At 34.8% G+C, this 25871-nt stretch overlaps 1 protein-coding gene across 6 annotated transcripts in view; it reads right to left on the bottom strand.

Moving 5' to 3' along the window:
- Positions 1-25871, bottom strand: part of LOC149557824 (uncharacterized) — a 212898-nt gene that overhangs the window by 92377 nt on the left and 94650 nt on the right. For 5 of the 6 annotated variants that reach the window (XR_016364926.1, XM_089832309.1, XM_089832312.1 and 2 more), the window contains exons 7-10: positions 23432-23474; positions 10779-10859; positions 10562-10621; positions 10386-10454 (exon numbers count right to left, since the gene is read on the bottom strand). Coding sequence is in view for 5 of the 6 variants with exons in the window: in XM_089832309.1 (XP_089688435.1) it covers positions 10386-10454; positions 10562-10621; positions 10779-10859; positions 23432-23474 (253 nt within the window). In the remaining variant the exon portion in view is untranslated. The remainder of the gene's footprint in view (positions 1-10385; positions 10455-10561; positions 10622-10778; positions 10860-23431; positions 23475-25871) is intronic. The other variant, XM_089832311.1, reaches the window with a different exon arrangement.

Here is a 25871-nt window from a genome sequence, read left to right as displayed (position 1 = left end):
AAAATGATAATACCTGTTTCCGATAAACAATTGATTTCATGGCTTATCTCTGTTTGACGCATATCTGACATCTTAAGAGAGGTGAAACATTGCCAAGGGCTTTACCACCCAACCTCGGACCACAATATATATATATATATATATATATATATATATATATATATATATCCCCACATGATCTCTAACGAGAAAGGCCCTCCCTACCTGGAATTGACAGGGAACATCTTACCATTCACTGGGCATCATGATATATAACACGCCATACGACTTGGCAGCAGGAGATCTTCATAACTGGAATATGCATGAGCTATTATTAATTCATATTAAATGATATATATTAAAATGTCATCACTGATATTACTGGTTCTTATTGTTGATGAATCTTTTCTCATGCCCCCTTCAACCTCATCAGGCCTCCAAGCCCGTGATTTCTAGGTGCTTGTTTAATATTAATAAATTCACTCTTGCAAGGTATGAATGTTTGTATAAATTCTGAACTGAATTAGTTAATCACAGTTTTTCATTGCATATCCATATCTTTTATACATGTTTAATACTTCTCTTATGAATAAAGAAACATTTATGGTTTAAGGCAGTTTTCCAAGAATTAGAATTCTTTTACTGACCACCTCGATTCAGTCTGCAATTATATTAATGAAAAAGAGACACATTGAACATTCTTGATTTAACAGTTGCATTAGAAAGAAAAACACGATTGGCCATTCTAAATTCGGCAACATTCTTACTTGTCTCCTATGTTTATATCTCCAACCAAATTTCAATATCTATATCCTTGAAAAACAAATTCTCAATACACACAGATACAGCAGATGAACTCATATTATATCCAACTTGCAAACTAGAAAAGAACAACTCATTGCACTCACTAACCATCAACAGATCTTTAGATTGGTGTCTACACGTTGCCTGAACTGTTACATCTTATACCTATTCATAAAATTAACACTCTACATTCTCAGAATTTCCTTGGTATTCAGAGTTGATCATTATTACTGATTTTGTTTGTTGGAGACAGAACATTTCATGACACAATCTACAGATTTAAGACACAATTTGATAAAGGTATAGTTTTACATTCAAAAGCATTCTTGAATTAAGTGATGGCAATCAATAATATCAGACAAATAAGATGAGAACATAAGTTTTATTACTTCCTTTATCGGCTCTATCATAAGCATTAACTACTTTATTGGTAATCGTGTAACAAGCTCTATTGGCATTTTCTAATATGCTGAGCTCAAGGTAACAACAGACTCTATTCTGTGCACACAACTCTTTCATTTTGTATCAACTCGACCCAGAAAAGACAAAGAAAAACATGAGTGAAAGAATTTAAAAACGAATTAGCACATCCTTGACTACGGATTACTGTGCCCTGCTTTGTGATCTCTTCAAAATACTCGCTGTATCCCCTTGCTCAGTGATGCACAAGAATGATTTTCGTGTGATCTCAGTGGTATGATATCGCGCTAAGCAGGATTAATGTTGCAGGTGATAACGTTTTGCAGAATGGGCGACGAAACTTAGTAGAGGTTAAACGTATTTGCAGAATAAGGATTTGAGTCGGGTATAACAGAATACAAGGCGAATAGATAACTCGGGTTGCAAAATACTGAGGTTCTAATACTATGGCGGAGCCAAAAACAGACGGGTATAAAGTGGTGATCTCTGAAAACGACAAGGTAAGCATATAAAAAGATAATGAATGGCTCTTCAGCTTCTGTCATTACAAGACTCAAATGTGCTTTGAATTCCATCAAATGGAAAAATGAATCATTGGAACAAAGCTGAAAAAGTTTTATTAATATTATTAAAATTCGAAAATTTATTAAAATCTTATAAGTACTTTTTAAAAACATCAATCTATTAATTTATTAACATATAAAGATGCCAAAATATTTTTATATACAAATGCACATGTATAAACTATTATTAAAAATAATACGACGAAAGATAATTCAAAATCTTTTAAGAATACGTTTATATTTAAATTTAATTAATTATTAACAACTCGTGCAGTTCCAGAGATGAGTCCTATTACAAATCGCTTGGTCCTCTACCTGTCTGTCCAATGATGGTGATGCCCTGCCTAATTCTTTTCTGACAACGCTTCCACCCCTTCAACAAGCTCCCTGCAAGGAATTTCTCTGTAATTAAATTATAAATTATAAATAATCATATTAGTTAACCTTTCGTCTTAATTCCATGAATTCGCGATTAACAAATAACTAGCATGTCATCTTCACTTGAAATCATAACGACTAACTATCTTACCATTTCGCCAGATTATATCAGATTAAACTACCGACTTCATGTGAACTTCAACGTCTATATTTCAAGCTAGGTCAAAAATTGGGATGTAACACTGGGTGCCATTGTGTTTAATGTATTTTGTACACTTAACGTTAAATCACAGCTGTTGCCATGGTATTTATTTTAAATGTTAATCCATTCCCACATTAATGTGATATTCCAAGGGAAACAATTTAAATAGATTATTTAGTTGTATTTATGTTCTAAAGTATGGGAAGGGGTATGACAATTGTTTGACGAAATGCTTCAGCTATAGTTTTGAATATAGTGATTGGAAACTTACAGAGTTTAAGACATCAAAACCCACGGACTAATAGATTCTGCTTCAAATAAATTTCACAGAGGGTATCCTCAGTATTTCGTGTTCTGTCATTCTACCTCTTTGCGTACGTTTCAGGATTCTGTTATAAAATTTAGCCAAGATTATTACAATGAACACCCGGGGCGAGCAGCATTTCCTAGCATTCCATTAAGATCTTCAAGTGAGACAATGAGCTAGCATTCCGGCAAAGACCCCTGGACGAGCTACATAGCACAGTTGGCTGCAAGTCAGGACTCCAAGAACTATAGATATCTGTCATTGATTATGGGCTATTTGGAGGCATTATTGTTGTGTTATAAATTAGCTCCCTATTTTCGAGTGGTGAATTGGATAATGTTATGCACTGTAACTGACTGCAAGGCAAATATTTTAATGGTATTAATACATGAGACAGTAAACCATATTATTTCCTCCCAAGTTACATTGCAAGTGTTCAACAAAATTCCTATCAGTCTGGTGTCCCATTGCTCGGGTCTATTCCTAACGTATTCTCTCTGTATGTTAATATTGAATCGTGATTATTGAGGGAGGTTTGCTTATTGTGTTCCTCTCAGCATATAGTTAAGGTCTACTTATATAGTCATGGATGCAACGATTAAGATTACCAAACGTTAATCTCAGAACATCTTTATTTGGTTGTGTACTATGTTATCACATTTCATAGTCCTGGCTATAGTAACTAGTAATTTATTGTGTAAGCTGAATAATTGTTGAGAACTAAGTTTTTACACAAACTGTCTGACCAAATACTTCAAGGTCAGTTTGGAATTGTTGTTAAGAAACAGCAGAGACTATTACAGATTTATTGTCAAGAAATAGCAAAGATTATCACAGGCTTTGGCACTGAGAATTCAATAAAGATCAGCAAAACCGCACTCAGAGTTGTACAGGACAGTATTGAAGCTGAAGACTCTTTTGTGGTTTCAGTGTTAAGGCAAATGAAACCTACAGCAAGAAGCAACTTGATGACAATATAAAGGTTGCCGCCACAAGAAGCAAATATAGTTTGATGATAATTTTGATAATTTATTGAGCAGAAGTACATAAACGAACATTCAGTTACTGAGCAAGTCATTGGTATTACAGAACATCTACAAAAGAACTCATTCCCAGGAATAGCCTACAGATTTTGGGGTCTCACTCACATACACATCGCAGCAGTAGAAGGACGCAGCAAGGCAGTAGGTGGTCAAAGTACAGGAACTGAGGATGGTTTGAAGGTTTTATCATTGGCAAAACTCGCCCCAGCTTATCCACAACATCACAGTTTGTGTACCTACTGATAGGACTGAGATTTCATGGTAAATGATTGACGAAATACCTTAAGCCTAGATCATAACTCTTGGGTCAGAACTTGTGAAGTTTATTACAGTGATTGGCATTGAGTCGGAATCAAATTCAGGAAGTTGAACAGTGCCATCTATATTTCACAAGGTCATATTTTAGTGCAAGTTATCCAAAGGTGAAGTTTAGTAGCTATTTCATACAAGCAACAGTACAAAGTAGATCTTGATCAGTCTTTCAATACAAGTATAGAAAGGCAGGAAATTGTTGATGACACAAAACATGGCTAAAACAGACTTTCAAAGAAATAGGAATTCAAGGTACTCTCGTAATGGGTAAGTCAACGATCCTTATGAATGTAGAACTAAAGTAAAGAGACTGTATGATGATTATAACAAATTTCTGTCAAAGATTCAAAAAAAATTTCTTTTCATTGATTATGTGGACCTTCAGCTAGAGCTGCAAAACAAGACGAATATGATAAGGAACAAATGCTTTGATTTGGCTCGGGATCTCCTTGCAGAGGACAGTTACAAAAATCTGCCTAAAGAAGATATCAATCAAATTGATAATAGTACTAAAAAAGCAGAGCAACCTTCGCATAATAATATGCAAAATACTAATGATGGCACAAGTATACTAATGGGTAATTGGGAGACAAAAGTAACTTATGGAGCTATTTACACTAGTTCTCCTAATGAGTATATTGATGGCCCAGGTAGAAGAGTTGACCAAACTGCCAACGTTGGCAACTTCCCATCTTGTTTAGACATGGAAAACACTAGCATCTTATTTGGTGACATGGAAATTAACTTGGATAAATTTTATAGTAATACTAAGCTGGAAATGATGTCAAATTTTGAGGAGCAAATGGACCGTAATGTTGGCAAGATAGATGATCTAGCACACATTGAGTTAGAGGATATATCTGAAAATGTTGTTACCCTAAGTGATGAAAAATCAAAAAATTCTATGGAGAACAGCCCACTTGTATTTGAAAGAGATGGTCAAAAACCATTATCACTCCTTGACTTATTGGATATGTTTTTGGTCAAAGAGGACAAGATTGTCCAAGTGTTGATAAGGATGAATGATTCTTCCAAATTGGTTGAGGATATCATATGGAAGATTGTGATAGAAGAGAGACATGGTAGTGTATGTGGTGTCGCAAGTCCTCTCTTACATACTATTTTTGAAACTTTGAAAATGATAAAATATGAGTACTTGCAACTATTAATGGATAGAGATCTAGCAACAAAATTTGGAAGGGACAAGGAGAGTGAGGTAGATGAGCTATGCCTTCAATTAAGCTTAACAGATTATTCCATCCACAAAGCTGAAAATCAAACGAGTGGGGCAGCCACTTATGAAGAATATAACAGGGGTTCAAGGGCACAAAAAATCACACAAATCATTGAATAAATTCATAAAGTGGGTAGATGTGAAAGCAAACAATGTAATTCAATCACGTGTTCCTCGTCTAAGACCTTCTATGATGAGAAAAATTCTATGGATCAGCAAGTTGATGAGTCTGGAAATTCTGATTTTTATAACAACAGTTGTACATTTTCACATGAGCGCATGGTTAGTGAAACAACAAGCGAGGATAATTCAAGGATTTCAATTATTGGTGAACCTTCCTTTTACGAAGACTTTGACATAAGTGAGAGTACTTATGGTGGGGTAGGAAGTTCAGATTTATCATTAGCATGCTCTAAGGGATTTTTCAGCTTACCCAGAGATTTATCACCTAGCTCTTACAAGATGGCCACGGCCTACTTGTTGATCGGTGATTTTTCTTGTTGGTATATTTTCACTATCAATGATTTGTCTGTGTATGTTGGTAATATATTCGCTGATTCTATTTGGCCTTCAAGGGTCAATGAGTTATTTGCAGATAAGTGGGGAGATCACACATTACTCTACATTCCACATGAGGTGTCTACATTTTTTATTCAGTGGGATATTGAAGACAGTGTTATCACTCATGATGTTGGTGATTCACCAACCACTCTTTCCTTTACCCAAGATCATGTTGATTGAGTAATCAGGGATCCATGAGTTAATAGTATCTTACATCTAGCGGATTATGTTGTGTTGTTACACAGTCACATGATTATAATTTGTGTGTTTCAGCCTTCTGACACATCAGAGTTCCAAAGATTAGGATTACTCCATTTTCACCATAATAATATAGTGGTGGAGTCAGATTGGCCGGATCTGTCATTGTCATCGGTACAGTTATTGCAAAAGTGGTGCAATGATACAGTGGTACAACTATTACAGGAGCTAGTCAGTGGTATCTCAGACAGCGTACGAGTTCTCACTTGGGATCTAGGGGGAGCATCCCTATGTATTGCCTTTTATTGAGTAGCTATGAGGAGAGTTTGGTTGTTATCATCTTGGGGTGGATATTGGTATATTGCTGAGGTCCCATCATCACTTGACAATAGAGACTCACAATGTCACTCATGGAGTGAGGCATTCATTCTGACTAAGGGTATTGTTACATAGGGCAACAACACATGGCAATTGGTGTTCCTTAATGGTAAGCCTTGGGATCCTGGCATTCAGTTATTTGGCATATCGATTCCTATTGTACTACTTCACCATTACAGATTTGGGAAGATGCATGCATGGTTACATCGGCTGCGTAGTAGAATCTCGTTCTCAAAGCAAGTATGGGATCCTGGCATTCGGTTTCTATAGGTATGAGCAGATTGTTTGAGGACAAGCAATCTTTGAGAAGGGAGGCTTTGTAATGTCCCCTCTTCCTGGAATATTATAATTTTGTGTTGCCGACTAACTTCACCTAGGTTTCGAGGGCAAAAAGGTTCTTTACAGGGTTCAATTCAAGGTTTGGCCTAGACATTTCTAGTTTCAGATTCATCAGCGCAGTTTTGGCAGGTTGTTCAGATACTTACTATTATTAGTAAGTAAACAAAGCTCATTATTCTTGATATCCTAGTGTTGGTTTGGAAGCGTCTCGCTGAGAGCTTTCCAAAGAGCTATTGCATGTGCTTATCCAAGTTCGTTTGATCAATTATTTTAATGCCTGATGATTAAATGGTTTATTAAGTGACTATTAAAGTTCATTTAACTTGTCACTTTATTTTGTAAAAAGGTGTTATGTTCACTTAAGTGACTAAAGGACAAAAAGGGTTCTTTATCCCACATTGCTTAAAAGAGCATGCATCACATTGAGAAAAGTGATAAAGGTACAACAAGCTCCATGTGGGAAGTTATGAAAATTATAATATTTAAACAAATATTAATTTAGGAGCTGAAAACAGTTGCTGGCTATTTCTTCGAGGACGCAAACCCTTGGAGAAGCATTTGAAGGTTGGACGCAAACCTACCTTCTTACAAGTTTTATCTATATTGCCAATCTAACTGTTATTTATGTTTATAAGATTGGATTTTTTGGATGGTTGCATGTTATTGTATTGCTGATGTATAAAACAGTTAATTTAATTGGCAACTATTTGTGTTAATTGCTGGTTTCAAATATGTACTTCTAAATATTGGAGGAAATAAATACACTTTTCTGGGTTTTCTCGTATGCATATCTACTAGTTATAAATCGATTAAGTTCTGAAATTTATATCCAACAATGGTTTACTGTTCGGTTTTTAAATCTGCAAGTTTTATAACAAGGGTTTTTAGTTAATATCTGGAAAGGGATATTACAATCGCCCAACTGTAGGAGATTGAAATCCCAAACACAATGAATTCAAGTCCCCTGATGTATAGTCCAAAACAATGCCCAGTAATTGGTTATGATGGCATTTAATATCTTTACCACAAACCCCAAATTCTGATCACCCAATGCAGGTCTGAAATTCCCCAACGTAAAGGTGACTTGCAACAAATTCCAAAGTCACAAACAACATCTTCCAAGACAACCAATATAGAACAAATTATGCTACAAATCAAATTTGACAAAACCCAGAATTAATCCACTTTACCTTAGCAGTAGATTAATGTAAAGCTTAAATTCCAAATTTTTCAATAGACAATTTGCTCCTCAACAACAGTAGATACAAATAGAGAAAGCACCAGGATCAGCCCTCAAATCAAACCCTTATACCTCAGCAAGGGGTTGGAACACAAATTCAGAAATCTCATAAACCCCTCACAAGAACAATAGAAAGAAAATAGATAATCAGATGATTCATTTGCTTCATGAAGCCACCTTTTATAAACCACTTGGCTTCACCAACACACCATTAATTAGAAGATTCCATTAAATTCTTTTAATAAATAGCTTTTTTGGCACATGGCTTCATGAAGACACATTTCACTTAAAAGGCTTCAACTTTTAAATATAACAACTCCTTGCACTTTTATATTTGATACTTGACTTAGGCTTATAACTAATTAAATAAATGGACCCTTCCATTGATGACTCAACCCTCAACTTAAGTGAAATTATAAAGTTGAATTATCTTTATAATAAGTCATTTAATGATTTAATAATAATTTTGCCACTAAAATAAAAACAACTCCCAAGATACCTGAAACAAGAGTCACACCTATTATTTCCCCACGTGACCGAATGCACTTTCCAAAAATGGAAAAGGTCCCTCTCAATCATCACCCAACTTGCCATAAATAGGAAGTGCATGAAACTAAGCCCAAACGAAGTTGAGTCTGAGTCAAACAAAGACCAAAGTAGAACATACTGAATTGTGAAGAAGACAAGACCCTCTCATACCCAAGCTTAAATTCCAAATTTTTCAGTAGACAATTTGCTCCTCAGCAACAGTAGATACAAATAGAGGAAGGGCCAAGATCAGCCCTCAAATCAAACCCTTATACCTCAGCAAGAGGTCGAAAAACAAATTCAAAAATCTCATAAACCCTTAACAAGAACAATAGAAAGAAAATAGATAATTAAATGATTCATTTGCTTCATGAAGCCACCTTTTATAATCCACTTGGCTTCACCAACACAGCATTAATTAGAAGATTCCATTAAATTCTTTTAATAAATAGCTTTTCTAGCACATGGCTTCATGAATACACATTTCACTTAAAAGGCTTCAACTTTTAAATATAACAACTCCTTGCACTTTTATATTTAATACTTGACTTAGGCTTATAACTAATTAAATAAATGGACCCTTCCAATGATGACTCAACCCTCAAGTGAAATTATAAAGTTAAATTATCTTTATAATAAGTCATTTAATGATTTAATAATAATTTGGCCACTAAAATAAAAACAACTCCCAAAATACCTAAAACAAGAGTCACACCAATTATTTCCCCACGTGACCGAATGCACTTTCCAAAAATAGAAAGGGTCCCTCTCAATCATCACTCAACTTGCCATAAATAGCAAGTGCATGAAACTAAGCCCAAACGAAGTTGAGTCTGAGTCAAACAAAGACCAAAGTAGAACATACTGAATTGTGAAGAAGACAAGACCCTCTCATAGCCAAGCCTCTACCTCAAAATACCCTCTATCTACAATAATTAGCCTATGACGATCGCAATAATAGGTTAATCCCTCAAACTTTGATGCTAGCGAAAATGGGGACATTACAGCATATCAAATTTCTTGATAATGTACACAACCTTGGTCGTTATTCAATTCATTCATCCAACAGTACATGAATGTCAAATAATAAAAGTGAGAAGTAAAACCAATGTGCTTCACCAAATTGAAGTTGGCAGTGACATTTTAAGGTCAAAGCTTTACAAAAAGATAGGCATTTTATATTTAACTACTGTAACAAAATAATTTATCGACTATTAATTCCAATGGGGTGTTTTATGTGTTACCACTTCATTTTATATCTTAAGTTGTATCAATATGCATATAATGGATAAAGAATTTAATATATCTCAATTATTCCCTCATAATTGATATTTCTATATTATCAAATTGGATATAAACAAATATGCCCTACAAGCATAACACCTACAATTTCTGGTTACTATTTTTTAATATTATAGACATAATACTTGTCTTAGACTTAAAGCATCTTCTATAGGCCATAATCATATGCCCAATTCACTAGCTTGATTTTCTGGAAGGAGAGTCTTTTTGTATTCTAGTCAAGAAAACAACTTGATACAAAAACAAAATCCAACTATAGAATGAGGAAAAGCTAAACTGGCTTTTACTTAAGCAGTCTATATGCTATTTTGAGTATTCTCACTTATATTTATCGATTGCTATTTATTTAAGACTTAAGTCATCTGCAAAATACTTTCTTAGACTGAAAGCATATTTCATAACACACAACCATATATCCGATATTCTAGCTCATATTAAAAGAATGGAAGAGGCCTAGTTTGATTGTAGTTAATGATAAATTATAAGCTACCTGATACAATTGAAAAATCCAACCATAAAATAAATAGAAGCTATGAATTCAAGAGCTATGCTTAAGCGGACTATTATGCATGCCAAAGAGTGATTCAATATAATTACCAGTAAAATACCTAGGTTATTTTCCAATATCATAGATCTATCTGGGGACCTGTGTTGGCTCCAATGCACCTAAAAAGAAACAGGAGAATAACCGACCTGTATTTAAGATCTCCAACCATAAGGAAAGAAGCATATTTAAACTAACCTCACTAAGAACAAATTAACAATTCACACACCTGCAGATATGTTATCAACATAACAAGTAGAGCATAGGAGCCAACGCCACCAGAATAAACCTATAATCCAATCAGCATATCAAATGAGTTTGCAATTTCAGCATCTTTATCACTAAGTATCTCATATAGGACAAGTTAAATGACAACCATGTCATAGGTCATTCAAAAATACTTTCCAGTCTGAAATTACAAAAGAGGGGAATATTAAATCCCATACCTCGTTAAGCTCCCTTTGCTGCAAGAATATTTTCAATACTAGGCATAATGGCTTTAAAGGAGGGATTTTCGCAATTGCATCCTGATATATAAGATCGTCATTAGATTTATCGTGCTAAACAGCTGATGAAAAAATGGAGAAAAAAATCAACCAAAAACTTACACCATCATAGCAGGCTAGAATAAATTGGAAATAAATTTGTCGGGGAAACTTGCTAAAGCAAAAGAAAAATAATTTCACCTATGAAGCATTTTAATGACATCCATTCACTGAAAGACTGTAAATATATGCCTAGGTTCTTCCAAGCCTTCAATGACTCCTTTTATGCCTAAAACCTTATGAAACACCCTATTTGACCCTATTCTAACCTTCCACAAGGACCCAATGGTCTACTTGAACTCCAAGTTTATATGAACACTTGGAGCCCATTAGCCTTACAAAATGGGTCAATTTACATTGTTGATGATCCTTTTGGATCCAATCCCTTATTTCCTTGATACCTACTTTCTAACACCTTACACACCCTTGTTTCTATGAGGAGCCCTGCACGAGCATTTTTATGGCTTCGTGCCTTTTTATAAATTCTCTATGCCTCATGTGTACTACTTCATGCCTTATGTGGATTTTTAATATGTTGATGCTTTGCGCTTATGTACATGGCTGCTTCCTACTTCATACTTTATGTGCTACATGAATGCTTTGTGTATACTGCATGCTTCATGTGGTCCATGATTATATGTCTCTTTCAAGCTTAATGTATGCTCTTTTTATATGTCTACCTCATGCTTGCATGTTACATGTATGCTTCATGCCTTCAATGTATTCATGTGTATCCTCTACATGCTATGTATATTATTTTGTAAATACTTTTTTACTTTAGAAATGTGAATGATTTACTTCTTTATGTATTATAAGTATTCACATATATGTTCAATGATTTAAGTGAACTAATCTGTACACTTTATGTCCTATGTGTATTCATGAATCATGGGTGCGCTCCTTGACTTGAGTAAATTCATGTGTATGCTTCATATATTGAGTGTATTATCCATGATTTAAATGAGATCATAGGTATGCTTTGTACGTTATGTGTATTCATGTACATTAGCCATGTCTTATATGTATCCTTGTGTATGATTCATGATCTACATATTTATAATTTATGCCTTACACATGTGATTCCTACATTGATTCATGTGTAAATTTCATGCATGTGCCTTTTTGCATGAATGTGTATACTTTGTATACAATGACTACTTTGTATATTTCTTCATTTGTATGCTTTGACTATGCCTCCTGTCTTTATGTATTGATGTGTATACTGTGTGTGTATACTTTGTGTATGCCTTTTGTCTTAATATGTATAATTTGTGTATGCCTTTTGTCTTAAATACGTCTCGTGTCTTTATGTATTAATGTGCATACTCTATGTGTGACCCATGTCCTCTTACATCAATGTGTATGCCCCATGTCTTGATGCATTAATGTGTATGCTTCATGTCTTTATACATGTATCTCACATTTTCAGACGTAACCTTAAGCTTGATGTAGAATAAATTAAAACAACAATACTTGTTATCATTATAATATTATTATATTTTGAGTAAGATCATAATTTCCTTTCTATCTATAATGTACATACAAAAACATTGTTTTATTTTTATTATTCTAAATACAATCTTAAACAAGTTGATCAGAAGTACCATAAATATTAGAGAATAAAAATTGATAATTAATCTACGTAATAATTAATAATTTACTATTACTCAATAAAGTATAGTATTATTAATAATACTAATGCTAAATCATATCTACAAACAATACAACGTATCAATCAATATATATTATTAATCTTCATATTAATCCATATTCATATCAATGAATTATAATATAATCTAATTATGAAAGCTGTAAATGAATATAAAATTTATATCAGATTTATTTCTATTACAGTTCTACTGTACTCTTGAATATAATGGTTGCTAATTCAATTTAGTTTTCTCCAGATTTGATTTTAATACTGGTCAGATCAGAGACTATGTTGCTGTGACATGTTTCACACTTGTATTTCGTCAACCTTCAATTGCAATGCTAATCATTTATTGATTTCGATGATAGCAAAGAAAGGATGCCAGGCAATATCAGTATGAGTTTGGAGAGGCATGAGGGTGAATGGTTATGTCTCTAGAGTGGAGACGTGACCATTGACCTTCATGTCTCTCCATTGACAAATACAATGACACCCAATACTAATTATGCCATTTCAATCCAAGGAAAGGCTAACGATCCTTAATATGCATTTCTCCTTATCGCATTTACTGTGATTCGAAATTCAGTCAAAGCAGATGGGACTTATATATATATATATATATATATATATATATATATATATATATATATATATATATATGTCAGTGTTAGTGATCACAAATTATCTGACCAAGGCTACTCACTTTAACAAAAGTGACTAAGTAATTCAAATGTAAGAATCAAAAGACCATTACTAGAATTGCTTCATTATCTTAAGACAATACCTATTAGATTATAGTTGCTTTAGCAAGAACATTGATCTAGTATAAGACTTAATTAATAAACAATCCTTATAATTCAATAGATTTATTAATATATCCTGATTATTAATCCAATAAATTAATTCAACAACACTAAAATAATTAATATTAAACAATCAAAGAAAGTAATAATCCTACTAGTCGTCTTCTTTAAGGTATAGAGACATGACCCTTAATCCATCTACATATAAGCAGGGAACGAAAACAAATAATAAAGGAAAAATATACCATTAAAGAGGAAGAAAAAATATGCAACCAGGTAGAATGAAAATTGGCAAAAGGTGACATAAGACAAGTCACATTACCATTTAGGACGGAGGCACACTTAACATTATTAGAAAGAAACAACCTATCTTGGAAGGATAAAAAAAACAAGGAAAGACCAAAAGGAGGGGTGCTTAACAAAGGTCAAAACTCATACTTTGGGAAAGGATGTGAAAATCAGTCACTAAGGTATGTTATCCATCCCCCTTCTAATATGACTTTATTTTTATTTTTATTTTTATTTTTTTAATCGGGAAACGGCTGAAGCCTTTGATTAAATTAAATAAAAGTATTACAGCTATGGTTTTTCCGTTCAACTGAGCACTAGTAGGAAAGAACCTAATATGGCTTTATTATTATTAGGTAATGTAATAAATAAAAAGGCCAATTATTAAATGAACAATCTTATGAAGTGAATTTCCTTAAAAAGGATAATAAATGAATTCACTAGAAAACATTGTTTAGGAATCATGATTGCATACAAATTTTAATAAAGGAACAACAAAATCTGGAGACTTAATGCCTCTATAGGATAGGGAATTTGTGAGGGGAGTGGCAGAGTGATGCGGTCATAAGTTGGGAGGGTTTCAAATAGAGAGACCACTTGTAGATTGTTTTTGCGCCTTGGTCATTGTAGTTCTTCAATCCTATGTTGAGATTAGTAAAGGTAGATAGATTCATATTGTTTGGAATACAATAGTTAAATTATAATAACTATTCATTTTAAAAAGTAATCGACATTCAATTGAAAAATTTACTTATAATACAATTCAAGAGAAAATAAATTTCATGTTTAATAAAGGTTGTTTTATGTATTAAATTATTAATAAAATTAATACTTAAACTTATGTTTTCTAGGACAATTAAAATAAGGGGGCATTACATTATCTATGTCATTTGGTTCATTTTGAGTTGTTCGGCCAATCCAAAATTGTTTTACAACTTTTTATTGCCATATATTAGCAAGTTATATTTTCTAATGAGAATTTGCAATGCAATTAATATTATCTTGTAATACCTTGGATGGTAGTACTGTTGATGGTTTCATCTTTGCATTTTAATATAAATGCACACTTCATTGAATAAGACTAGATAAGGATCGGTTGCCACCTTGTGCATTTGTATGTCTTGTTGTAATTACACACTCCACTGAATAAATGAAGGAATGTTTCCTTCTAGTCTCTTGCATCAAGCACACTTCACTAAAGAAGTGAAGATTTGGTTAGCTTTATTACCTAGTGTGTTTCCTTTCAATTTCATGTTTTCTAGGACAATTAAAATAAGGGGGCATTACATTATCTATGTCATTTGGTTCATTTTGAGTTGTTCGGCCAATCCAAAATTGTTTTACAACTTTTTATTGCCATATATTAGCAAGTTATATTTTCTAATGAGAATTTGCAATGCAATTAATATTATCTTGTAATACCTTGGATGGTAGTACTGTTGATGGTTTCATCTTTGCATTTTAATATAAATGCACACTTCATTGAATAAGACTAGATAAGGATCGGTTGCCACCTTGTGCATTTGTATGTCTTGTTGTAATTACACACTCCACTGAATAAATGAAGGAATGTTTCCTTCTAGTCTCTTGCATCAAGCACACTTCACTAAAGAAGTGAAGATTTGGTTAGCTTTATTACCTAGTGTGTTTCCTTTCAATTTCATGTATCAAACACTCTCTATGCAAGATGCATAAATCTAGTTAAATCTGTCACCTTGTATGCTGTAGCTCATTAGATTCCTTCATGTGCTGCCATTTTAGATGATTGGGTGTGCTCCTATACACCATATGCTCTCACCTTTCTCATCTTAAGAACAAGGTGATTAGAAAGTGATAAGGACATGGCACTATAGATTTGATTCTATAAAACATTTCAAAATAATTTTAGTTGGGGTTGTTCTTACATGTCTACCCAAAAACATATCTATTACACAACCTCCATTGGAAGGTATAGAGTGGAGTAAGGAGGTGAATCGAGACGCAAATAATATATGTTTCAATTTTGTGTACTTTAATGTGATCAGGTTTCACAAGGCTTGCAACAATTTCCCTTATAATGTAAATCATTATTAGTTTATTGACTTTTTCCAAATAGATATTTGTGATTCAAGTATGGCTAAAATCATTGTATTCAAATAATCATAAAGGAGAGAGAGTTGCAAGGATAGTCTTTGATAATCTAACAATGTGTTTGCATCCTAATAGGGGTCTTACTATCGACCTCGTCTGCAATTGCCTCCTTCCAATTACTAATTGATTTCCACTCTATCCTTTTCTTGTTGTTGTAGCTTGTTTCCAGGACAACTTGCTAGTTAATGTTTCCAATTCAAGCATCCTAAACATGAGAACTTCCTTCTTCAATGGTGGTGGGTTGTGTAAATTCTCCATACAAGGTGTACATAATTTGATTGAGATCATTTTAATATGCGTCACCCTAAGCCTTGCATACAAAAATCAACTTGAGGCTTTGTAACCTCATCTATTCCACCTTTGACCCCATATTGCCGCCTAAAGCCCTCAACCATTTGTCCTTTGAGAATTCCATGGGAGAATGCAATTAGACTTTGACTGTGGTATATACATAGGTGTGTGGGTTAAAGTTGGCACCCACTTCTACATACACATAGATGAAATCTCCATGATCCAAAGACCTCCTCTCTCCATAGCATCTTCACTCTAGAATACCATTGGAAGAAATTCAAGTGATGACCATTCTAGCTAGTCGTCCTTCATCCATGCATCAAACTTGCCTCTATTGAACTTTTTGCCAAGACTTCCAATCATTCCTTCGGCTGATATGTCTGTAATATCCCCTTTCCGAATATTCCCCAAAACCCTTGATACTAAAGTAAAGATTTAAAAAAACCGAACATATACCCAAAATGTAATATAAATTTCAGAACTTCAACAGATTTGTAACCAGCATATTTACATACAATAAGACTCAGAAAACTTGTTTATTCCTCCAACATTCAAAAAGTATATATATAAATCAGGAATTAACTCTAATAACCATCAAATAGGTTACTGTATTTTATAAAGGCAATACAATAACATGCTAATAACCAAATGATCCAATCTTACAAACAGTAAAAATAGTCAAATATAAATCAAACCTGTAAGAAGGCTAGGTTTGCATCCAACCTTCAAACGCTTCTCCAAGGGTTTGCGTCCTAGAAGAAGAAACCAGCAACTGTTTCCAATTCCCAGATTAATATTTTCTTGAATATTATAATCTTCATATATCCTCCCATGTAGAGTTTGTTGTACCTTTATCCCTTTTCCCAATGGGATGCACGCATCTTTAAGCAATGTGGGATAAAGCACCTTTTTGTCCTTTAGTCACTTAAATGAACATAGTACTTTTTAAATAAAGTGACGAGTTAAATAAACCTTTAAAGTCACTTAGCCAATAAACTATAAAATCATCAAACATTAAAATAACTGACCAAATGAACTCGGATAAGCTCATGCAATAGCTCGTTGGAAAGCTCTCGACGAGATGCTTCCAACCCAACACTGAAGTACTGAAAATATTGAGCTCTAATTACTTATTAAAAATAGTAAGTATCTGGACAACCTGCCAAAACTACTCCGATGGGTCTGGAACTAGAAATGTCTAGGCCAAATCTCGAACGGAACCCTGTAAAGAAATTTTTTGCCCCTGAAACCTAAGGGAAGTGAGTTGGCCACAAAGAATTATAATGTCCCAAAAAAAGGGGACATTACAAAGCCTCCCCTCTCAAAGATTGCTTGCCCTCAAGCAATCCGCTCATACCGTTAGAAACCAAATGCCAGGATCCCATACCCACCTCGAGAATGTGGTTTTACTCCTCAGCCGATGTACTCGAGTATGCATCTTCTCGAACTCAAAATGGCGAAACAGTACAATAGGAATCAATGTGCCTGATAACTGAATGCCAGGATCCCAAGTCTCACCATAAAGGGACACCAACAGCCATGTGCTACTGCCCCAAGTGCCACTTCCCTTAGTGAGAAAGAATGCCTCACTCGATGAGTGCCCCTGCAAGTCTCTGTCTCTACTATCAAGTGATGATGAGAGCTCAGCAATATACCAATATCCACCCCAATATGATAATATGCATAGGGATGCTCCCCCTGGATCCCAAATGAGAACTCGTGCACTAACTGAGATACCACTAACTAGCTTCTGTAGTATCTGCACCACTGTACCACTCCAACAATATCCGCACCGATGCCAAGGTAGATCCAGCCAATCTGACTCCTCCACTAAATCACCCTGGTGGGAATTGAGTAATCCTAATCTCTGGAATTCTGATGTGTCAAAAAGCTGAAACACACAGATCATAGTCATAGCATAATCCACTAGAACACCTGGATCCCCAAACAACCAATACATCGTGTCAAACATGTTGCCACCTGAATCCCAAAACAATCGAACCCCATATCCATTTGCCATATAGAGGTAAAAATACCTGGTAGCATCTGTAACACATCTCTCTACAGCTCCTACTAAACTCCCATGGATGTGATAACTAACCAAACCATCATGCCAACTGACACCATAGTCATCTTGTAACCATGTACCCATAAGAGAACTCTGTAACAAAGAAGTAGCAAACCATGTTGGATACATATCAACATGATATTTACTTCTGTCTCAAAGACTTGTAACAACAAAATTCCACTAGATAGGATCTCTATGCCTAAAACCTTTGCAAGAAGACCTCGTTCTGAGTACCAGCTGTTGATAGATCTCAGCACTTTATCCAAACGCTGAAAGTTAACAATCTTTCCATAGTCCTCCTTAAATGCATCCTCCACGAACTTTGTTGGTAGAACATTTGCACCTTCACAAATCAAACCTTTAAACTCTTGATTTTGTTCTACCTTTCCAACATATAAGGTAAGAGATGCCAGACCCGGAATGCTAGAAGAACACGTTTAATATTGGAGATGCCCAATGTAGCACTCTTCCAGCTCGCTTCTGACTCACACCCACTGTTTAAATGGACTATGCTGATCCCCTCCAAATCTGATGTACTGCCCAACTCTGTGTTCTGGCGGGAAAAAGATTGGCGTCAATTGTAGATTTCCACGCTTCCTATATACTAACCCTGCACCCGCTCTGGAAAATATGGTGTTACGACTGTGTTTGACCACCTCTGTCAGTGAATATCAAAACCTCCAATGCCACTGATAAAGGTTTAATCCCACGCGAGTTACAACAGCCCAGGCCTGACGGATTTAACATACACAAAGGATAATGGCACGTGACAATCTCCTACTGGAAAAATCACAAGAAATGAACCCCCGACCACTGCTTATTGGATTTTAACAATTCCCGCTACCCTTCTTTCGGCTCCTTAAAAACGCATACGTACCTACTATAAACGCCCTTAGACTGGTGAATATGGCATTACACGCCCGACCCGTGAAAACAAACACTCCTGCAACCTCAGTTTTAAATTCCAACACAGACCCGTGAGTTCAAGACGTGACCGGCGGCGTGAAAACTCTCACGTTAATGTCTTCCACTCACTACCGTGGCTAAGAAGATGTAAGGTGTTTCCTTTAACGCCGCATACACCTCGTGCTCCCTTGTTTCGCCTTGGCGATTTGAAATATGCTGGCGTGTAACCTTAGCAATTGCCGATTCCACGTCTTCCTGTCACACATTTTCTGAGGGGTTGTCACCACTATAACTACAACTATAGACCAACTGTTGTAATACTAAAACTTAAGTCGGGTTCTTCAACTGTCCACCCTTCCTTATTGTTGAATGCTGCTCTGTCAAACAACTGACAACCTCCTTCAAAGACTGAGTCTTGCGGCCATATTAACTATTATCCTTAAATGCAAAACATTAATAAGTAGATTCAACACTTACTCAGTCTGCTATTTCATCTGCCTAACCTTTGAATCTAAACCGGCTATAATCCATAAGTTACTTGTGAAATCCAGAACACTGTAATAAACTTTCCTTAAAACTAATTATTGCATTCAATTCTGGAACCATGAAGAAGATGTGGTTGGGAATTTGTTGAAAACTGTTACAATCTACGAACACTGTCGTTACTAGGAAATCACACAGGCTAGCAGGAAGACCAGCTCTGATACCACTGTAATATCCCCATTCCAGATATTCCCCAAAACCCTTGATACTAAAGTGCAGATTTAAAAAAACCGAACATATACCCAAAATGCAATATAAATTTCAGAACTTCAACAGATTTGTAACCAGCAGATTTACATACAATAAGACTCAAAAAAAAAAGTTTATTCCTCCAATATTCAGAAAGTACATATATAAATCAGGAGTTAACTCTGATAACCATCAAATACGTTACTGTATTTTACAACAGCAATACAATAACATGCTAATATCCAAATGATCCAATCTTCCAAGCAGTAAAAACAGTGAAATTGGCAAATATAAATTAAACCTGTAAGAAGACTAGGTTTGCATCCAACCTTCAAATGCTTCTCCAAGGGTTTGCATCCTAGAAGAAGAAACCAGCAACTGTTTCCAATTCCCAGATTAATATTTGCTTGAATATTATAATCTTCATATATCCTCCCATGTAGAGTCTGTTGTACCTTTATCCCTTTTCCCAATGGGATGCACACATCTTTAAGCAATGTGGGATAAAGTACCTTTTTGTCCTTTAGTCACTTAAATGAACATAGTACTTTTTAAATAAAGTGACGAGTTAAATAAACCTTTAAAGTCACTTAGCCAATAAACTATAAAATCGTCAAGCATTAAAATAATTGACCAAACGAACTCGGATAAGCTCGTAAAATAGCTCGTTGGAAAGCTCTCGGCGAGACGCTTCCAATCCAACACTGAAGTACCGAAAATACTGAGCTCTAATTACTTACTAAAAATAGTATCTGGACAACCTGCCAAAACTGCTCCGATGGGTCTGGAACTCAAAATGTCTAGGCCAACTCTCGAACGGAACCTAGTAAAGAACCTTTTTGCCCCTGAAACCTAGGCGAAGTGAGCTGGCCACAAAGAATTATAATGTCCCAGAAAAAGGGAACATTACAATGTCAGATACAATCATATCCTTAAGAAAAAAATATCTTAATCCTCCCTTCAAAATTCTATTTGCCACCCTTGATGCTACAAAATTTCCAACATTCCACTCAATTAATAATGTTGATAATATATATATAGCTATTTATAGTTAGTAAAAAACATTGAAACATTGATTGTTGTGTGTGTACACACACAACAAACATATATACTTTGAATGTTGACTATTGGAAATTTTTGAGATTTGAAAATCAAAACCAATATGGTGAGGATAAGAACCATTAAAACATTGAAAATTCAAATGAAAAAAGAAATTAAAATGGTGGAAATTGACAATATTGTTAGTACGTATATGCTAAAAATGTCCAAACGAAATACCAAAATGTATAACCATTATGCATCCTCATTTCCCAAGTCCAAACAAACAAAAAATTAAAATCAATAAAAACATCCCCTTCTTCAAAACTTTGCTTAACATGAACATAGAACAAGATCATCATCTATCTAAGATTATAATACTTTACTTATTCTAGATATTCTATAATGTCCCTCTTGTTCATTTGTCATCTTTCAGAGGATTAGCCTATTACCTCACCCCCATAGGCTAATGGAGTTATTCAAAGGGTCCAATTGATAGAGTTGGAGGCCAACTCCCACTCCAAAGGTCAAGGATATTCAAAATTGCTCTTTGTTTGAGTTAGATTGGCACACTTACTATTTATTGTAAGTGTCTATTTTTGGTAAGTCGAAGGTTCTATCTTTACCAGGGCACCTGTACAATTTGCTATTGGTATGGAGTTGTGTAACTGACAAAGCTACCAATATGGGACTTGCTACTTATAGTAAGTCAAATTATAATTAGAGCTATTTTCGACAAGAGCACACCAAGTTAGGGTATGCACAGTGATTGACACATTCATCAATTGGCTCTATTTGAGGGATTTATAGTAAGTCAATCATGCCCAATTACTATATTTAGCAAGACACCTGGATCGGACTCAATTGCAGCGATGGCCTTTGGCACCTTTATTTTGATCAAGTATTCAAGGTTTTACTAATTCTAGAAAATCAAAGGTTGATAGAGATGGACATTCACTATTTTTAGTAAAGCACCATGTTTAGCAATGAATATCATGGTTATGTCCTAGTGAAGTCACAATTGATTTGCAATGATTAATGATGGAGTTATAATATTATATTATTATAAAAGTTATATTTTAATAATAATTAGTTATTAAGTGCATATCATTAGTTGAATTATGAAGTGACTATAATAAAGTTATAATATAAATTTACTTTAAGTTATTCCAGCTTGTTCGAGAAGCTACTTCATGAGGAGGAATTAAAGTAAAGAAGGTTTTATCCCAAATTGAAAGAAGTACAAGCATTTACCCCATAAAAAGCTATTTAAGCAAGACTATTCTTTCATTTGAGTCATGTTACAAAAATATTTATTAAGTCATTTTCTCTTATTGCTGGAAATCACTGACTGATTTCTAAGGACAAAAATCTTAGGAGTCTGAAGGTTGGACACAAACCCAGGCCTTAAATATGGAGTGGATTATATCAGAGTCCACGACTGGATTTAATGCATGGTTCACTTGTTACCTCTACTAGATGTCTATGGCATTATATATTTGCAGCTGTATACATTAAAAGCTAGGTCGCTGGCAGTAATAGAACCTTGGACAGCTGTATGTGTTGCTCCTGCAGTTGTATTTGTTATTGCGATATTTCAGCTTGGAGGTAGATCCTAAACTTGTTTAGCAACTCTGTAAGTTCACTGCAAAAAAATTGTACACCTGGAAGCTAGACATCTACCTGTGTTTGTTACCAAATCGCTTAATATCAGGTAATCTGAAAGTTTGCATATTCAATCATAAAGATCAGAAATATTGCTGCCAAATGTATCACAAAACGTTTCAAATAAGTCTGATACATTTTTCAGAATAATAGATTGCCATATATTTGTGTTAATGTCTCTAAATGTAATTAAAATATTGGGATAAAGCTATGAGATGTAATGCCGAGTGTTTAGTTTATTTCTTGATCATTTTAGATATTATCTTGCTTCAGCAGATAAGTGTTTGACAAAATACCTTGGCAAAAGAGTTAGCGTTTGGTTTCCAAATTTTAGTTCAATCCTAGAACAGTTCTTACAGTGGTATCAGAGCTTACATGCAAAGTGTTCGACAAAATGGCAAACAACAAAAAGGTGTGGCAATTTGGTGTGTGTTAAGAGTTAGAACAACAGGGAGTTCTTACATATTCCCTCAGCAATTAGGTTTCACATTTAAGGTTACTAAGTTAGGCTTCATTGAGGACATTTAACAATGTCTAAACTCCAAATTATTTAGCTTCAAACAAAAGAGCAATCAAGTAATTAAGCATCGATCATTCAATATTTATTGAAAGTGAGCAAGGCCCCCTTGATTCATATATATCCCAATCTAATTAATCAAAGACTCTCGTAAGGTAGGACTCCCTTATAAACAATATCTCAAAGTTTACCACTTAAGGACACATTCCCTGCCCTCTCTTCAAACCAGCATAATAAGTTTCTTAATTAGGGGGTTGTTACATAGTGTTTGGCGATGAAACCCTGGCCTATATAGAGTCAATACATTCAGGGAATTTTAAGTTTTCTATGATGGCACTTATTTGCATAGGCACAAAATGTGAAATTTGAAGCAAAGCTTTGGATTTACACCTTACAAACATTGAAGTCCAATTTCACAGTCAAAAGAAAGAATGAGTGTTTATATTGCATGAAGCATAAACATACCTTAACGAATTTTGTAGCTTCTGGTCCATTTTGTACATCAAAACTGCAAGGAAACCAATGGAACAGACTAATAAAAAATGGCATCATTGACTTTCATGTAAAAAAAATGAAGAAAGAAATTAAAGGTGGTATTAGTATCTATTTGAAAATGTAATAAATATATATATATATATAGATTCCAGGAACACAACAGCAACATATTATTTGATGTTAAACACCCTAGACCTCTACTCAGTACAACTGTGAACCTACATTGCATATGGGGTGTGGGCAATTGCTGCTTGCTACCATTTTTGGATGCAATGGTGCCTATAATGTGTTTATTGCAGTAAGCTCATATCAGCATGCAGTGTTGACAACTATGTTCTGGGAAAAATTATCTATTTATCCACCTCAAAACTACTCATAATGAACAATCTCACATGAATTATACCAATCTGATATACCTGCAATTACATTATAAGATTTCAAAATAATACCAAAAACAATATTATGATTGAAAAGATTCACTTTATAAAAGTGAAAATATAACCGATTAAAAAAAAGTGAAAACATGAATTCTCTAAAGAGACATGCCACATCAATGATGTTTCCATCAAGCATGCTATATCCTATAATTATCCCCTTCAAATGGTTTGCATGTGATGTTTACAGTAATACCTAAGCAATGAACATAATCTTCAAAAGAATTAATCTACAGGGTTGTGGCTTAGTATTGAAGTAATGTTTGTTAAAGAGTATCTCAAGTTTAAATGGTTATATTGCAACAAAGTGAGTTAGTGGATTGGACAGGATACTCTTAATTTCTTAAAGAAATTAAAATACAGATCCTTGTCCAAAGAGAGTTTAAAGTTGAATTCACTCCATCAAAATATAGTGACCTCGTTCATCAATAATAAGAACATTTATGCATTATATTAGGGTTGTGACTTGGTATTGAAAAAATGTTTGGTAAAGAGAATCTCAAGTTTAAATGGTTATATTGCAACAAAATGAGTTAGTAGATTGGACAGGATACCCTTGACAAAATAAAATAGAGATTAAAGTTGAATTCAGTCCATCAAATATAGTGACCTCATTTATCAATAATAAGAACATTTATGTAATTAATTTATTACAAATTAAGCACCTGGGATAGGATTAGTTTTCTTAGGTAGGTCACATTTGCATTATGCAACTTGTGAAGTTGTACCTTTTTCACATGTGTGACCACACATCCTTCATCCCACATTACTTGTAAATTTGCATCTCCTGGTAATAGATCTGAGGAAAATGCCCTCATCGCTTCTGAAATCAACTTTTCCCAAATCTTCCTCATCCCTCCTTACATAGCATTTCATTTCAAAAACCTTGAAATACTTCACTGATGCAAGCATTCCCTTCCAAAGTTCATCTAGAGTTTTGTTTTTGTCCATTGTCTGTTGCATAATCTCCTAATTGGCATCACATTGGGTCTTATCTTCATCACATTTCTATTAGACCTCATTATGTGTTGATGTTTAGCGTCAGGAGATAAGATAAGATAAGATAAGATAATGATATTAATGTCCAACAAAAGACCAAAAAGAGGTCTATGGGACTGAAAGATTACAACAAAGCAGGGCTGAAGCCAGCAGGAGCACACAAAGGTGTCCGAAGAAAAGCAACAACAACAAAAAAATACAAGCAACAAAAAGCACTAGGAGTCTTTCTTGGGTGAGAAGAAATCAGTCACAGAATGATACACGTGTCGATGCATAGAGGTACTACACTATCTCCAACCTGTCCCAAAAGAGTGTCGCTGGTGTATATAAGCAGAACGGGATCTGACGCATCTAGAAAGATCACTAGGCCGAATAGAGCTAGAGGGCCTTTTCACACCACGCAAGGGGGATAAAGGTGTAAAAAAGGCGGTAATGAGCTGAGTAGATGAGTGTCGGTGTGGAAGTAGAGTCTGAATCATAATATCCCGGAGCGTAGTGGCCTCACGCAGATACAGTGCAAGGCATCTTTGATCATATAGCTGAAGAAATCATAGAGAGAGAAGCACTCTCTGAACAAAAAAAAGAACCTCCCTCTGATCTCAGAATAAATAGGGCATCGAAAGAGAAAGTGAGCCTCATCCTCCACCCCCCCTAAAGAACAGAACAAACAAGTCCGCTCCTCCTTGTCAATATGATGATCCAACTGAGCCCGAAGACGGTAGGAACCAACTCTGAAAGAACCTAAAGAGATTTGCAGGGCATGAGACCAATGCCGTGAAAGATAGCTAGGTCGAGCAATAATCCCATCTGAGATCTCCAAAAAGTGTCGCATAAAACGACATCCGTGGGCGTAATCCACCGGGAGGGTTAACCCAGGTAGCAATAATGTAACATCTATAAATATCAAGACGAACATGCTCATTCAACTCCTGCTGACAAGGGAGAAGATGAGCAGGGGCATCCAAAGAAAACTGAAA

The sequence above is a fragment of the Cupressus sempervirens genome, chromosome 5 (genome assembly GCF_028749045.1).
Source record: "Cupressus sempervirens isolate cs-2001-9-10 chromosome 5, ASM2874904v1, whole genome shotgun sequence".
Lineage (NCBI taxonomy): Eukaryota > Viridiplantae > Streptophyta > Pinopsida > Cupressales > Cupressaceae > Cupressus > Cupressus sempervirens.
Note: the sequence above shows the minus strand (reverse complement) of the source record. Positions and strands in the feature narration are given on the sequence as shown.